At 31.1% G+C, this 14,911-nt stretch overlaps 3 protein-coding genes across 6 annotated transcripts; 2 read left to right on the top strand and 1 right to left on the bottom strand.

The window, feature by feature from the left end:
- Positions 1–378: 378 nt before the first annotated feature.
- Positions 379–2,578, bottom strand: GLYI-6 (putative lactoylglutathione lyase). Its single transcript, NM_001250603.2, has 3 exons — positions 2,264–2,578; positions 1,929–2,034; positions 379–903 (listed from the first exon to the last, which is right to left on the bottom strand). Exons 1-3 carry the CDS (start codon positions 2,416–2,418, stop codon positions 646–648), a joined length of 519 nt encoding a protein of 172 aa, NP_001237532.2. The 5' UTR covers positions 2,419–2,578; the 3' UTR covers positions 379–645.
- Positions 2,579–7,758: 5,180 nt separating this feature from the next.
- On the top strand, positions 7,759–10,207 carry LOC100790121 (uncharacterized protein At2g34160). The gene is made up of 5 exons (XM_041017242.1): positions 7,759–8,082; positions 8,227–8,275; positions 9,543–9,605; positions 9,716–9,780; positions 9,914–10,207. The coding sequence occupies exons 1-5, from the start codon at positions 7,936–7,938 to the stop codon at positions 10,022–10,024; spliced, it is 435 nt and encodes a 144-aa protein (XP_040873176.1). The 5' UTR covers positions 7,759–7,935; the 3' UTR covers positions 10,025–10,207.
- A 1,599-nt stretch (positions 10,208–11,806) lies between these two features.
- On the top strand, positions 11,807–14,707 carry LOC100801207 (O-fucosyltransferase 13). Of its 4 annotated transcripts, none has more exons than XM_003528293.4 (6): positions 11,807–12,034; positions 12,196–12,275; positions 12,685–12,755; positions 12,863–12,951; positions 13,037–13,258; positions 13,815–14,707. In XM_003528293.4, the coding sequence occupies exons 1-6, from the start codon at positions 11,907–11,909 to the stop codon at positions 14,545–14,547; spliced, it is 1,323 nt and encodes a 440-aa protein (XP_003528341.2). In that variant the 5' UTR covers positions 11,807–11,906; the 3' UTR covers positions 14,548–14,707. The 4 variants fall into 4 exon arrangements, with proteins under 4 accessions (XP_003528341.2, XP_014633166.2, XP_014633168.1 ...); XM_014777680.2 differs by having other exon boundaries at positions 12,679–12,755; XM_014777682.3 differs by having other exon boundaries at positions 11,868–11,909.
- Positions 14,708–14,911: the final 204 nt, after the last annotated feature.

Genomic DNA, 14,911 nt, shown 5'->3' with positions numbered 1-14,911 from the left:
TACAATTTGTTAATAACAATTAAACATAAAGTCAATAAAAAAAATTCAATGCCTGTTGTGACCCAATCGATATTACACACACAGGGAACAATATATGTTATCAGTTTAACAGTTTTATAAAATGACAAAAAAAATATTAATCATTTTATAGATTAAAAAAGAAAAATAAGATTTGCACTGAAAATTTCATTTAATTATGTACTATCATGTATGATATGAATAGCTGTTAAACTCATTGATAAAAAGGTTATTAAAAAGGTATAAGACATGACCAAATTATTTAATCTCCAGTTTCTAGAGCGATCCTTAGTTAAAGGACATGCAATCATCCCATTATATACTATCATGTCAACGTGGGTCACTTGAACACACAAAAAATGACTAAAAGAAGTACTTTACCAGAAGTCATATTAAATTAAAAAGAGAGAGCAGCAAAGCAAACTCCACTATGAAACACTCTAATCAATGGTTGCAAAAGCGCTGATCTATTTGGCAGATTGTTTATTATTATATAACACAATTAAAGAAAACAAAACAAAAGGAACAGAATGACACATTGACAACTCAACCACATAAAAAAAAAAGCAACAAGTCCTCGTGATCCGTGAGGATGCTCTGATCACATAACATAACAGAAAAGGCTCATCAAAGTTGCTGGAGCATTTTCTGTATCTGCTGCTGATTCTGCATCTTCTCAAGATTCACAAGGGAACATGATCTTGCCACCTCACCAACTAAGGGAATCACAGGGAGGCTATCACAGTTGCATATCTCGATCATGAACCCATCAGGGTCGTGGAAAAACAGTTGATCCACTTGGATTCCACCTTCCTCCACCGTTGCTCGCACATAGTCAATTTCCATTTCTTTCAGCTTCTTCTCCACTGCAACCATGCTCTCACACTGCTCAACCACAAATTAATAAATTTCTCATCACAGTGATCTCATCAAAACAAACTTTCGTGACAGCTCAGCTACACGACACTAAAAGACGCGTACAAGTAACTGCATAAGCATAAGTGCATAACACTTCTATATATATATACTAAGTTTGTTTTTTTCTTTGTGTGTCCGTTTATCTTTTCTCTACACTTACGAAAGTGAGAGGGACAAAATTCATCGAGAAATCTGTGTAGACAAATAGTACAAAGTAAGAACTACTAAGTGGTAATGGCCAACAATATTGCACTGAAAACTTGAACCACTTTGGTCAGTTCAATGATCTCATCAAAACAATTTTTCACAGTTGATGACAGCTCATAACACTAGAAGACATGTACAAGTAACTGCAAAATGCTCCTATTCTAAGTTTTTGTGTACGTATGTGTGCGTGTTTTTTTGTTTTTTTTTTTTCTCTACAGAGAGGTTAATAATTCACAAGTGTACGTACGCAGACAAACACAAAGTAAAAACTAAAAGTGATAATGGCCAAAACTGAAAGGGTCACGATTTTTAGCGTGCTTGATTTGGCATCCAGGACGTGATTTTTCACGTTAAAGCTGAGCAGTTAGTTCTAACTTCTGCATAAAAAGCCTTTGGATATCTAACACTGTTATATATGTTAATCACTTAATATCATTTTAATTCTTAAACTTGAATTTGAGTTAGACATTTTCTTAGCTTGAACTTTAAAGTAATATGATTGACAGATTACATTTTCATGAACTTATTTTAAGATTTTATTTTTTTATTTAAAGAAAATTAACATGATAGCACTATACCCATTCAAGAATTAATATAATGCTTTAGTCGTCCCATATTTATATTATAGATCTTTATCTCGGGATTGTTTGTGTTCTTTCTTATCCTAGAGAAATTATTAATTAATCAATCAATCTACTTTTCTTTAATTTGGTTCTTCCTAGAAACATATTCAACTGGACGTGAAGTTAAGTTTGATCACCACAACTAGATGCAAATATTCTGACCTGGAAAGATATATGATTATCCTTTGGATTAATTTCCTTCTTCTTTGGCAACTTTTCAGGGTTCTCTGCTTCTAGCAAATGAATTCCAATTCCGTAGCCGAATAGCCTGCAAAGTAGCCACATAGAAAATGAAAACCCTCAAAATAAGCAAAACCCACCAAAATTATCTACCTATACCTAGGAAAAGAAAACAACAAATATATATATTGGGGAAAAAAATTATGTTTTATCATGTTTATTAAAAAAGACATCAAGGCATTAGTTTTATCTGGAAATTAAAAAAAGAAAAAGATCTTCTTATGGTTTGTAATGATCATGTGTGTGAAATTAATTACCATGCCCCATCAAAATCTAAAGAGCCAGGCCTCCTGATGGGGTAAAATCCAAGAACGTTCTGATAGAAATCCATTGATTGTTCCACTGATCTGCATATGAGGGAGATATGATTCACAGATTGAAGACGCAAAGGGTTTCCTACACTCTCCTTCATTGTTTTATACAAAATAATTAATTCCTCTCAACCAAACAAGCTAAACTAAACAAGATAAGAAAATGGCAATCTCAAAACCAGTTGAAGAAGAGAAGAAGCAGGAAAACTGAAAGAAAAATGAGGCACTGATCTAGCTAAGAAAGATTGTCACGGAAGTAGCAAAACGGGTAGTGCCTTATATAGAATAATAGAAACATAGAAGCCGCTATTGTACGCCACGTGTCCATACACGTTGTACGTGTCAGATAATACTATTTTGTCGGTTACATCAACTACACGTTGCTGACTAGGATCTTATGTTATGAGTGTTATGTGGGACCGAGACACGTGAGCTAGTAGCCCAGTACGACATTTATCTTGTTCTATAATTATTATTTTTTCTTCTCCATAATACAATTGCCGTACATAAATGTAATTCTAGATCAAAATTTGTGTCTATAATTATAAAATTTATTAATAAAAAATTTCTCCATTTTTATTTCAACGCTCAAACCATTTATATCATGAGAAACTCTTTGAGTAAACACAAATCCAATAAATCACAGTCAATATATAGGAATTTAATTTATAAATAAAAATGGGCTGTCAAGTAAAAGAAAAGTTTGATATTCTTCCTATTTTTTCTGCTAAACTGCAATACCGCTATCTTCTTTCTGATTTCTAGATCTTAATTTCTGTTAATCAAACTTACAATAGGCAAATAACACTCTAAAAATTATTTTTGATGGGCTTACTGTAGATTCATATATTTTGTTGAATGAAGAAAAGAATTTTCCTAGGAGAAAGCTTTGCTTAAAAAGCTTATTCGGTCAAAATACATCCCAAGTGTCTAAGGATGTTCCTCTTGTATCTTTATTAGCTAGGAAAAAAAAAGTTATTGAACTTGAATATACTTGAATTGATTCATTCAATGCTTTTCTTTTTCTGTTTAATTGATTTACTTGGCAAGGCATAACAATATATGGAAAATCTTTTTCTTCGTTCGTAAAAATACTTCAATCTATATACAGTCAGACCATCAAAATTATTTTTAATGTGGTATTTGGCTATTATACATTTAATTAACAGAAATTGGGATATAATAATCAAGAAGATAATGGTATTGCAGTTTAGGAAAAAAAAACCAAGAAAAAGATAAACGAAAAAACTAAAAGAATATCAAACCTTTTTTTACTTGGCAACCTGATTTTTTATTAATTTTATTCTATTAGTTATAAAATTCTTATTGAGTGTACTCGAGAATAGTGTGTTTGGCGTGTATCCTTCCGTGATAGTTGTAAAATTCTCTGATATATATATATATATATATATGTACGTATGCATGCATGTATAAATCAGCTACGTGATAATATATTAATGTATAGCAGCAAAATAATTTGGAATTATTTAACATCCATTTAAAATGACATAAAAGTTAATTTTCTTTATATTAGTTAGACTTTAAAATGGTGTCATCCACCCTTGAGCAGTCTCTTTGTGAATAGAGTACCTCTATTCCAAATATCGACACAGATATTGTTTAATAAAATACCTTTTTTTACAATATTTTCTTTAAATTCAAAATTAAATCTCTTTATGATAATCCTAAATAGTAAAATAGTATATTCATTATTAATAATTAAAATGCTTACTCGTCTTTTTAATTTGGTTTGTTTATAAATTGAAGGTTGAATTCTATTTGATTGATCATAATTTGAACAAATTAATTAAGTTTTTTGGTTTTAAATTTTTATAAATTTGTTTCTCCCAATGATTTTATTTTACTTAGATTTCTTTATTATTATGTTTTATCTAAACATCTGAAGATGAGATTATTTGATCTTTAGAGGTGTGCTTTTTTTAAAAGCTAGTTAAAAATAATTATTGCACTTTTTAATAGAAACACGCACATTAAAGTGAAAAAGTAATTCAAATTAATTATTAATACCGTTTAATATTATTAAATAATAAACTAAATGGGTTCAGACTCGTCAAAATTGCATGTACCCAGGCATCAATTATCTATATTTTTGTTTTGTGCATGACTCATATTTGCAGAGATAATTTAGGTTTTTAATCACCAAAATGCGTAATAAAATAAAATAAAAAAGATGAAAACATTTAAAGGAAAAAAAGGTTCGAGAATGTTGATCAATCTTAAAAAAGTTTTAAGAATTAAAATCATAAATGTTAAAAACTTTATAAACTAAAAACATAATTTATTTTATATAACTTGTCATTTTTTATTCTTCTAATGGGAGATTTATGTCTTTTTCTTCTATGGAAATGTACCAATTGACTCTTACGAATTGTCTGGTTCAAAGGACATAAAGAGGAACATTTGAGAGCGGATGAAAAATATAATCTGTGGAAGCTCTTCCATCATTTGTCAAAGAAAATTGAAACGCAGAAGCTTTCTCATAAAAATATCTCTATTTATAGTATTTTTCATTTTTTTTTTCAATTAAGATAAGTCATTCTGGTTCTCACCTAAGAAAATATTGAATCAATATTATATATTATGTCTCCTGTATATATGTCTTAAGAAACACTTTATAAATATATTATTTATTTAATAAAATTTACACAAATTTTACGTAACAATATAAAGATAAAATATATACAATATTAATATTTCTTTTATAATATTACACTACATAATTAGTATATAATATAGTAATGCCATGCGAATTTAGTAGCTCAATAATTAATTAAAGGCTGGTTTCACGAGTTTGATATTTATTATAGTTATAGAAGAACAATCACATCATTGACTCGATCTATGTCATCAACATTAATTAGGAGTTAGGACCACAATAATCCTAGCCTATCCCGAGCGGTCCATGCCAAATTGCTAGTGAGATCATTTCCTCTCATCGTTTAGGTTTTCACGATGTTGTAAGATACCAACCTACCTAATGAGTTAGAGCAAAAGTTATAACGGTTCTCTCTCTCTCTCTCTCTTTCTTTAGGAAAGAGATATACGGAATGCAACAAAACAATAAGCAAATTAAGGCTAATCTAAGCCTGTACATCAGTGTCAGTAAAGTAGCAAAAGTTATAATGTTGATCGATTCGCCGAGTTTTGATATCAATTTCGTTGGCGATCGATAAGTTTCCTATAGTAACTGGTACGTAAGCATACAGTTCAACATGTTTTCTTGGCAAAAAGTATTCAGTACTGAAGTTAGCAATAATTTCTCGATAATTTTAGTCTGCGTGTTACGATCTTAACTATGGTGTGCAGGGGTGTTGACTGTTGAGGAATGTTATTGGGAAGGGTACGGGCCGGGTTAGATGGCACTAGTTCATTGATGCCCTCTGTAACTGTAATATATAATAAATTAAAGTATTTTTTGTGAAAATTATAAATCATCATAATAAAAGTTATATATGACACTGAATAATATTTGTTCAATAAGTATTAATGACTTATTTTTGCACAAATAACAATTCTTCTATATCGATTCATTCTATATATATCTATTCACGAAATTGATATATATATATATATATATATATATATATAATATATTGTAAACCTTTCTTATATTAGAGTTGGGTTCACGCATTTTGTGGGTTGAGGAGAACAATTTATTAGGTCACACGCCAATGACATGCATGAATATTGATATGGAGTAGGCTAATTAAGTTAGTAGATATGTGGCTGTTAAATGAATAATAACATACGTGGCAGTGCTGATAGGCCACTCCATTTGCCACATATGACAAATAAGAAAAATAAAATGATGACTAAGACCAAAATGATCTATAAAAATTAAAAAGATATTCAAACTTATAATATATTGAAAATCTATGAGATCATACGAGGAACACTTGGTTTCGGTTTTGATCATGGATGTATACCTTTATACAAAGTGTAAAGTAGGAACAAAACAATATAGCTTCAAAAGCTACGTAAATGTAAATAAATAAATAAATAATAGCGTCAAATTCTTACCTAACATTAGAAACTAGTATTATCGTATTGGTATATATGGATCATGGAGTACACAGTGGACAAGCACAGCAATGTTTGATTAATTAATTGATTTGGCTTTACCTAGCTTTTGCAAGCGAAGACAAGAGACCATCATTTTATTCGTTGTGTATCTTTTATACTCCCACAACACAAGACTTCTTCATTTTTAATGTTGATTTATGAGAGAGTACTTGTCAGGCACGTAGATATCTATTTATCATTTATCAGTGGGGTTTAGGAAATACATAGGGATCGGACAAACAAAATAACAAATAAAGGTTTGTGGATCTTATCTGTATCTTTTAATCTTATATGATATTTTGTGTAGACACATACTAAAATTTAAATTAATTAAACGATAATTATTATAAAATATTTATTGATTTTGTCTATTGTAAAAATTTATATAATTGTGTTCTATGAATATTTGAACTTATCCTGAGTTACAATAATATACGGGACAAATGGAACCATATCAGATGAAATTTTTTATTATTGTATGAAAAGTGAGTTATATATCTAGTTTGTAATTAAAACTATGCATGAATTATCGATATTAAAAATTAGTCATGATTTGGTCCATTTGTTCATTCTATTTTAATACAATTTGAATGGTATGACTTAGTTCCATGTGAAGGTTAGTTATTGCTTTGTTGCTTTAATTATGGTAGATAATCATTAGAGGAAGAAGGATATTAGTTGGTTTATCCGAGGAGGATGAAAAGCGGAAAAGAAAAAAATGATGCGACATAACGTGTGATGCAACATGCTAATTGATTTTTTTTTAATAAACCTAAACCATATACTTTTTTTTAATACAAATGCATGCTAAGACATAAATACGAGACATCTAGTTGAGAATAAATAATTTTACGTCAGCTAGTTCACATGCTTATAATATATACTTTATTTATTATATTGAATTGTTTTTGGTTATTTATACTATAACAAAAAAAATTGGTGTCCATAGATTTTAAATAATTTTATATTTTTATTAATTTTTTAAATTTTATTACTTTCTCTTAATAATTATTCACTACTCTCATGTTATAAGTTTTTCTTTTACTTTTAAATATTTTTTTATTTAAGATTTAATAATCAATATTCTTACCGCATTGATTAAATAATTAAAAAAAAATATTTACAATATAAACCGTACGAAAGTATAAAAAAAGATTATGGACAACAAAATTTTGTGTCTTTCCATGAAAATATTTTCTACTTTTAGATTCTTTAAGACTTTAACTAATGTTAATGTTAAGACACTTGTTATCATTTATCTTTTTATTTCTGTTTAAAATATGTAAAGATGTCTCTCTCTCTTCTCTCCCCACTAACTTATAAGCGAGTTTCTTGGTTCTGTACAAAAAAAATGGGTTTCTTGGTCAACCGTTATAAAGCAACATCAGCCCATTAGGCCCAGGAAAAGCCATGGGCCATATGGCTCGATCTCTCTAGGCCTTTTCATGAAACTACATCACATCAGAATAGAACGTAAGAGAAAGAGATTTGGATTTGGGGGAACATTTGGTTGATTAGGGTTTCTTCGGGTGCTAATGCTCTTGTTTTCTCACAGTCACACAGCAATGGAAGCAATCACAGAGGGAGTGAACAACATCAACATCTCCGATTCTTACAAGAAGAATCGCATTCAGGTCTCCAACACCAAAAAGCCCCTCTTCTTCTACGTCAATCTCGCCAAGGTACTCACTCATTTTCCCTTCGATATCAATCTCGTGAATATTTTCAGTTATTCGGACATGTTTAATTTTGTAGCGCAGACGGTTGATTTTGTTTAATTTTTTTGTTAATTTGTTTTTTATTTATTTATTTTTTATTTTTCGCAGAGGTATATGCAACAGCATAATGAAGTTGAGCTCTCAGCACTAGGAATGGGTATCAAATCTTGGAACTAAACCCTTCTTGTTTTTTTCGCACATTTTGTGATGTGGATTTTTCCATTTAATCATTTTGATATTTTAACGTATTTATTTCGTTCTTTACTCTAAGTTTGTCAATTATGGATTGTGAGTGTGACATACTTAACAATAGTATACATTGAAACTTTATTGAACCGTATATGTTGCTTTTGGAAAACAATGTTGCATATAATATGACATTCTTATAGGCAGGTTTCCACGAATGATTTTATTTAAGACATTGGCTGGTTGAATAGGTCTCTAAATATATTGTATGGCCTCCCAATTTGGGTGAATAGGTCTATGATTTTTCCATTTGGTGTGAATAGACCATTGGAGCATTGTAGAATAACCAATTCTCATACATCTTTCTGTTTGTGTTCTCTCTCATCACACACTCTATAGCTTTCTATATCCACAGCCCACCGACACAATTCCCTCCCAATTACAATTATGCTCTGGTGGTTTTAGGTCTATGAATACAAACTTGTATGGCCTTCTCCTTACTGGACATATCCATGACTTGGAAGAGTTGGATCTACAATTCTATCAAATACAGTATCGCAGACATTTGAACAAGATTTTAAGTAACTTTTTTGCTATCTTCGTTTTCTGTTTGTAACTTTGTATGGAAAGTATAAATAATAATGGATAAAATGGAAGGAATGGAATTTAACTCTAAATTTTGGCGTTCTTGATTTGTTTGCTGCATTATCTGTTTCTTTCCTTCTTTACTTAAAATCATAGAAGCCCCAGATATCGGATTTCTGATCAAAGAAGGGGTTACATTTAAGTATTGTCATTATTGTGGCATATAACCGTTCATGTCTGTTTCAAAATTTACTTGTAATGCTGGATGCAAATCTCTCCTTTATGCTCCTTTTTAACCCCAAATAAGCTGAAGGTTGCATGGTTTTGCTGACACATAGCATAATTGAGCTAGCAATCAACATAACATAAACTTGGGAAATCTTCTCAAGAGTTATGATGTGTTTTGCTATTAGTTGAACCACACTGTATGAACACATAGTTAGACGTTTCTTTGACTACTTTCTACTCTGAAGTATTAAAGTCCTCTATAGTTTTAATCTAGTGTTCAAGTTTAATACATTTATTCCTTTGGATAGTAGAACAATATTCACAGTTAAAATGAAGAAGAAAATTTGGTCTACTTCGTTGAGTCATTCCTATCTTTGTTTGATCCAACCTATTTCTGATATCTGTTTTTATTTTTTCTGTCACAGCTATTGCTACGGTGGTTACTGTTGCTGAAATCTTGAAAAACAATGAGCTTGCTGTTGAAAAGAGTGAGATATTGTTTTTTCTTGTCTTTGGGAATTATTTCCCTTTCTCCTCTCTCTTTCTATCTCAAATGATTGAAAATCATATTTGATTTAATGATGGAACCTTTTTGCAGAAATCACAACATCAACAGTTGACATCAAAGATGATTCTAGAGGCAGACCTGTCCAAAAGGCCAAGGTAAGGATAAACACACAATTCTTGTTAACTTTAAAATATGTATGTATCTATTAATCCTTCCAACCCTATGGATTTGGATTCTGCTTTATGACTTTCCTTGTAAAATACTTCTCTGTGATAAATTATGCTTTAGATTGAAATATTACTGGGGAAGACTGAAAAATTTGATGAGTTGATGGCTGCTGCTGCTGCTGCTGCTGCAGAAGATGGTGAAAACGGAGATGTTGAAGAGCACGCCGCATAAGTTCATCGAAGTTATACCTGTCTTGGGTGAAGATATGCACTCTTTAATGAACTGCACTGATGTTGTTAGTATGTAGCAGGACTAGTAAAGCAAAGAACTCGTTATATAGACTGTCATGCAATATTGAACTATGCAATTCCTTCATTTCTTTTCCCTATAAATAGAGGCTTTTTTCGTGTCTTAGCTGCTGCTGTGTTCAGTTTATCTTTATTCGAAGGATAGAAAGCATTGGCACATTTAACTAGTTCAGTTAGAATGATAAAATATCAAGTCTTAATGTTTTAATATTATTTTATCACTAGCAGAGTAACTGTGCTAATTGGGCAGAGCCGGGTATGTATTCCAAATCTTCTAAGGTTCTGTATTATTAGATCAATATGAACCTGCTAGAAGAATATTCAATACACATGCTTGGCGGTAGTTACTTTAAATGTAACTTTTCAAATATCATATCATTTTCACTGACTAAAGGCGAGAATAGGGGTCCTAAAAATCCCTGTTTTGGGGTATTTTAGTTGGGACTCCCCATTTCAGGACTTAATGGAGCATACGTTAATACGTTAATATGTTTCTGGAAATAACACTTCATGATGGGAATAATTTTACTGTTTTTTTATAAATATTTTATTATACATTTTCTCCGGAATATACGTTATAATTATCAAATGTCCCTATTATATCAAATTGTCCCAATTTAAATGTTATTATGATATAATTCATAAAAAAATTGAATCTTATATTTTTTAAAACAATTATTTGAGTTAACATTTACAATAATTATAAAAAAACAAATCATTGTTGACATTATGTTACACCATCATTTTTTTTAATCTAAATTTCATATATGTAATTTTAGCATAAATAATTAAATTTATATTTATATTGTTTTAGATATTAATTATATTTTAATAGTTTAAAAAAATATGCAATTTCGTCTATTACATGTGTGACTCGAGCAATGGATAAATTATGCCAATGCTATCAAAAGTCAACAATTATTTTTAGGGTGATATGATTAAAACATTTTTTTAGGTTATTATGAAATTGGTGTAAACTATCAATCTTAAAGGATTTATGTCTATTACTATTATCCAGACCAACACCAACAACATGTTAGTACTATCAGAATAAGTTAAGGTATCATATGACATTTAATAAACAATTATACTACATAACATTATATAGTATAATAATTTTTTATTATTATTCAATCACAAATTATATTTGTAAATGACATTATAAATGTATTACACTCATAGGTCATTTAATTTTTTTTATTATTATCATGTTATAAATGGGATGCATTTGCTTATGACATTTTCATTGTAATACTTCACTTATAATTTCTAGTAGAGTCTGCCTTCGTGCTTTTCTCATTTACAAAAAACTCAACTCATTTTTACTTAATAAAAAGTCATGCCTGTTAAACTTTAAAGTAATTAGTTGATATGTTATCAATCTTGTTATACATCACACTATTATTAAATACTGAATTTAATGGTAACACAAAAAGTTACAAAATAGTTTTATACTATTATTTTATAAAAATCATAACTTTAAGATAATTTTATAAAAATTAATAAATTTATCATATATAATAATTTATTATTAAATAATTATTTAAATTTATTTTATCCCATCAGGCATAATGATTTTTCTCTTAAATAATAATAATATTTTTTTTTTTACTAAATTCTCATTATAATAAACTTATGAAATAAATAAGTAGATAGAGTATTTTTTTTTTTAAAGGAGTAGATAGAGTATCCTAAATAATGTATAATAATAATGCAGTAAATACATAGCGCAAAGCGAGTTTCCAACGTCATTCCGCCGTCGTCGCAATCGCAGGGATCCATCATCACAAGTTCCGTGAAATCAAATGGTCGTTTTCTCTGTGAAACCTTTCTTCAGAATTCTCGTTGTCTCCCTCTCACTCCTCTTCCTTCTCGCACTGCAATTGCCTTCTTCCCTTTTCTCTCAAGTTCACATTTATGGGGAACCCTCCTTGTATGTTGCTCACAATTTCAAACACTTCTTTTTTTTATGGGTTTAATCTGCCATAAAGCTTTGAACTTGGCAACTGGGCACCTTCAATCTGGAACTTAGTACATTGGGTGATAACATTTTTGTTTTCTGTTGCTGCTGATCCATGAATTGGTGTTTTGCAGAGGGGAGGTGGATATATGGAGTGTTCGGAGACTCATGGAATGGAGACCTTGCAATTGGTGGCTACAAGGCCGTCAAACAGGTACTACTTTTTACTTAAGTCAATCGATGGTTGTTTTTACTACATTTTGGCTTTGGAAGGTTAAAAATTTGTTATTTTGAATTGACTTTTGTGATTACTAGATTCATTTTGTATTCATTTAAGAATCTCAAGAGTCTCATAGGGATAGCTATAGATGTCATAGTAATTGAAGATTTGGAAGTTAAATGGAGTAGATCTACTTGTGTGTTTAATTTAATAATTGGAATTTGGGGCATAGGCTTGGTTTTTCATTGTTATTTGGACTTGGATTTGCAATGGATCGGGTTAAATTGTTGGGGGTGGGTGAGGGTTGCTGATTGGCTTTTTATTTTCTGAATCAACATTAATTGGCTTTCATTGCAGACAATTGCTTTCGTTTTTTTTTTTGTTTATTCTTGAAATGGTGCAGCTCTACCATTAGAAACTTATGGATATATCAGAGTGGATTGCTATGGGGGGCTCAATCAGATGCGAAGAGATGTGAGTACTTAAAGAAACTCTTGAATCTATCTCCAGATCCTTAGAAAATCTTCAATACTCTTTTGCTGCTTTCTTTAAAATTGAGATGAAATCTACAATTGTTGCAGTTCTGTGATGGTGTGGGCATTGCTCGTCTGTTAAATGCAACCCTTGTCTTGCCGAAGTTTGAAGTGGCTTCATATTGGAATGAAACAAGGCAATTTACCTTTCTAAGTTACAACGTGAAACTTGCCTTAATCCTGCTGAAAGAAAGGATTTTTGAATACTTGGTTCCATTACAGTGGTTTTGCAGATGTATATGATGTAGATTACTTTATACAGCATATGAATGGCTTTGTCAAAGTTGTCAAAGAGTTACCACCAGAGATTGCTTCAAAAGAACCAGTTCGAGTGGACTGTAGCAAACGGAAAGGCCAATTTGATTATGTTGAAAGCGTTCTTCCATCTTTGTTGAAACACAAGTACATTTCAATCACACCAGCAATGTCTCAAAGAAGGGACAGGTATATGATTATGTATCTTGCTTCCATAAATTGATTGCTCACAAAAAATGAGCTCCTTGGATATTGTTGATCCCAATAATTTCATGCTCAATGATGTTTTGCTTCCAAACATCCTTTTTTTCTTCTTCTTTACTTTCCTTGTATTTTGGCGGGGATTTCATTTCATTAAGCTGATGGTTTCAATGGGTAAATTCTTAGCATATTAGTATTACTTTACAAGTGAATTTATTCCTGTTTGCCTTTGTCTTCATCCATTATCAAAATTTAGTATCTACAATTGCTTTGAACTTGTCCATAAAGTTGTCTGCTTAATACTGACGAATTATTCAATTCAGTTGTAATATTATGTCTCATGTGACTAATGACTATGCAAGCAACTTCAGTCCTCCTGTAGCCAAATAACTTAAATTAGAGAACAAGATAAAAGGAATTTGTTCAAACATTTAGAATGGGGCTATCAAGAATTAAGATTACGTGCTCGCTTCCCCTCTTATTTTTTCACAGTTGTATTGTATTATAACTAAGGTAGTTTTCTGACTTTCTTCTATCTTTGCAGATACCCTTTGTATGCAAAAGCTGCTCTCTGTCAAGCTTGTTACAAGGCATTGCGTCTCACCAGATCCTTGGAAATGAAAGCCTCTCAGCTTCTAGATGCAATACCTAAACCCTTTTTGTCTCTTCATCTTCGTTTTGAGCCAGACATGGTTGCTTACAGCCAGTGCGAGTATCCAGACCTTTCTCCTGCTTCCATGAAAGCCATAGAAGCAGCACAAGTGGACAGAAAACCATGGACTGGAGAGTTAGCCCGTGTTTGGAGACTACGTGGGAAATGTCCACTTACGCCTAATGAGACAGCTTTAATACTTCAATCTCTTTCCATCCCACCAACCACAAATATATACCTGGCAGCTGGAGATGGTTTGATGGAAATTGAAGGTTTGACAGATACCTACACCAACATAGTTACCAAATCAAGTATTCTCAGTAGAGAAGACTTCACAAGCATGCATGGCAATACAAAAGCTGCTTTGGATTATTATGTATCTATTAACAGTGATTCATATATAGCCACATATTTTGGGAACATGGATAAGATGGTTGCAGCAATGAGAGCTTTCAATGGTTTATACAAGACTCTATTTTTGAGCAGAAGAGGTTTTGCACAATTAACCTCACAGGGTCTTAGAGGAAAGAAGTTGATGCAAGCCCTATGGAAGCTTCACAGAGATGATTTTGCCAATGGAAGAGGCTCTGCTCTGTCCGAGTGTTTTTGCGAATTCAAGTTGTGATTTTGGATCTCGGATTCATCATTTTTGTAGTTTTGACATTATTAATTTAATTTGGCTTTTCACTTTTCAGGAAGGCACTTCTTAGCTTCTGTCAGCTTGTTTATTATTTTGTATTGATGTGATGCTTTTTAATCCTATCACTAATGAAAATTTTGGCACACGATTGGTGTAAGAACACGAGTGAAATTATTACACAATTAGAAATATCCATCCTGTTATTGATCATGTTTTGTAAAAGAAATTCTTTTATCCTATTGTGTGTAAGTAATGAGAATCTGACACAATGGCCTTTCGGTATAATTACACAATTAGAAATTTCTTTTACTATCTGAACTTGAATCTGAATCTGGCCAAATCTTACGCG

The sequence above is a fragment of the Glycine max genome, chromosome 7 (genome assembly GCF_000004515.6).
Source record: "Glycine max cultivar Williams 82 chromosome 7, Glycine_max_v4.0, whole genome shotgun sequence".
Lineage (NCBI taxonomy): Eukaryota > Viridiplantae > Streptophyta > Magnoliopsida > Fabales > Fabaceae > Glycine > Glycine max.
Note: the sequence above shows the minus strand (reverse complement) of the source record. Positions and strands in the feature narration are given on the sequence as shown.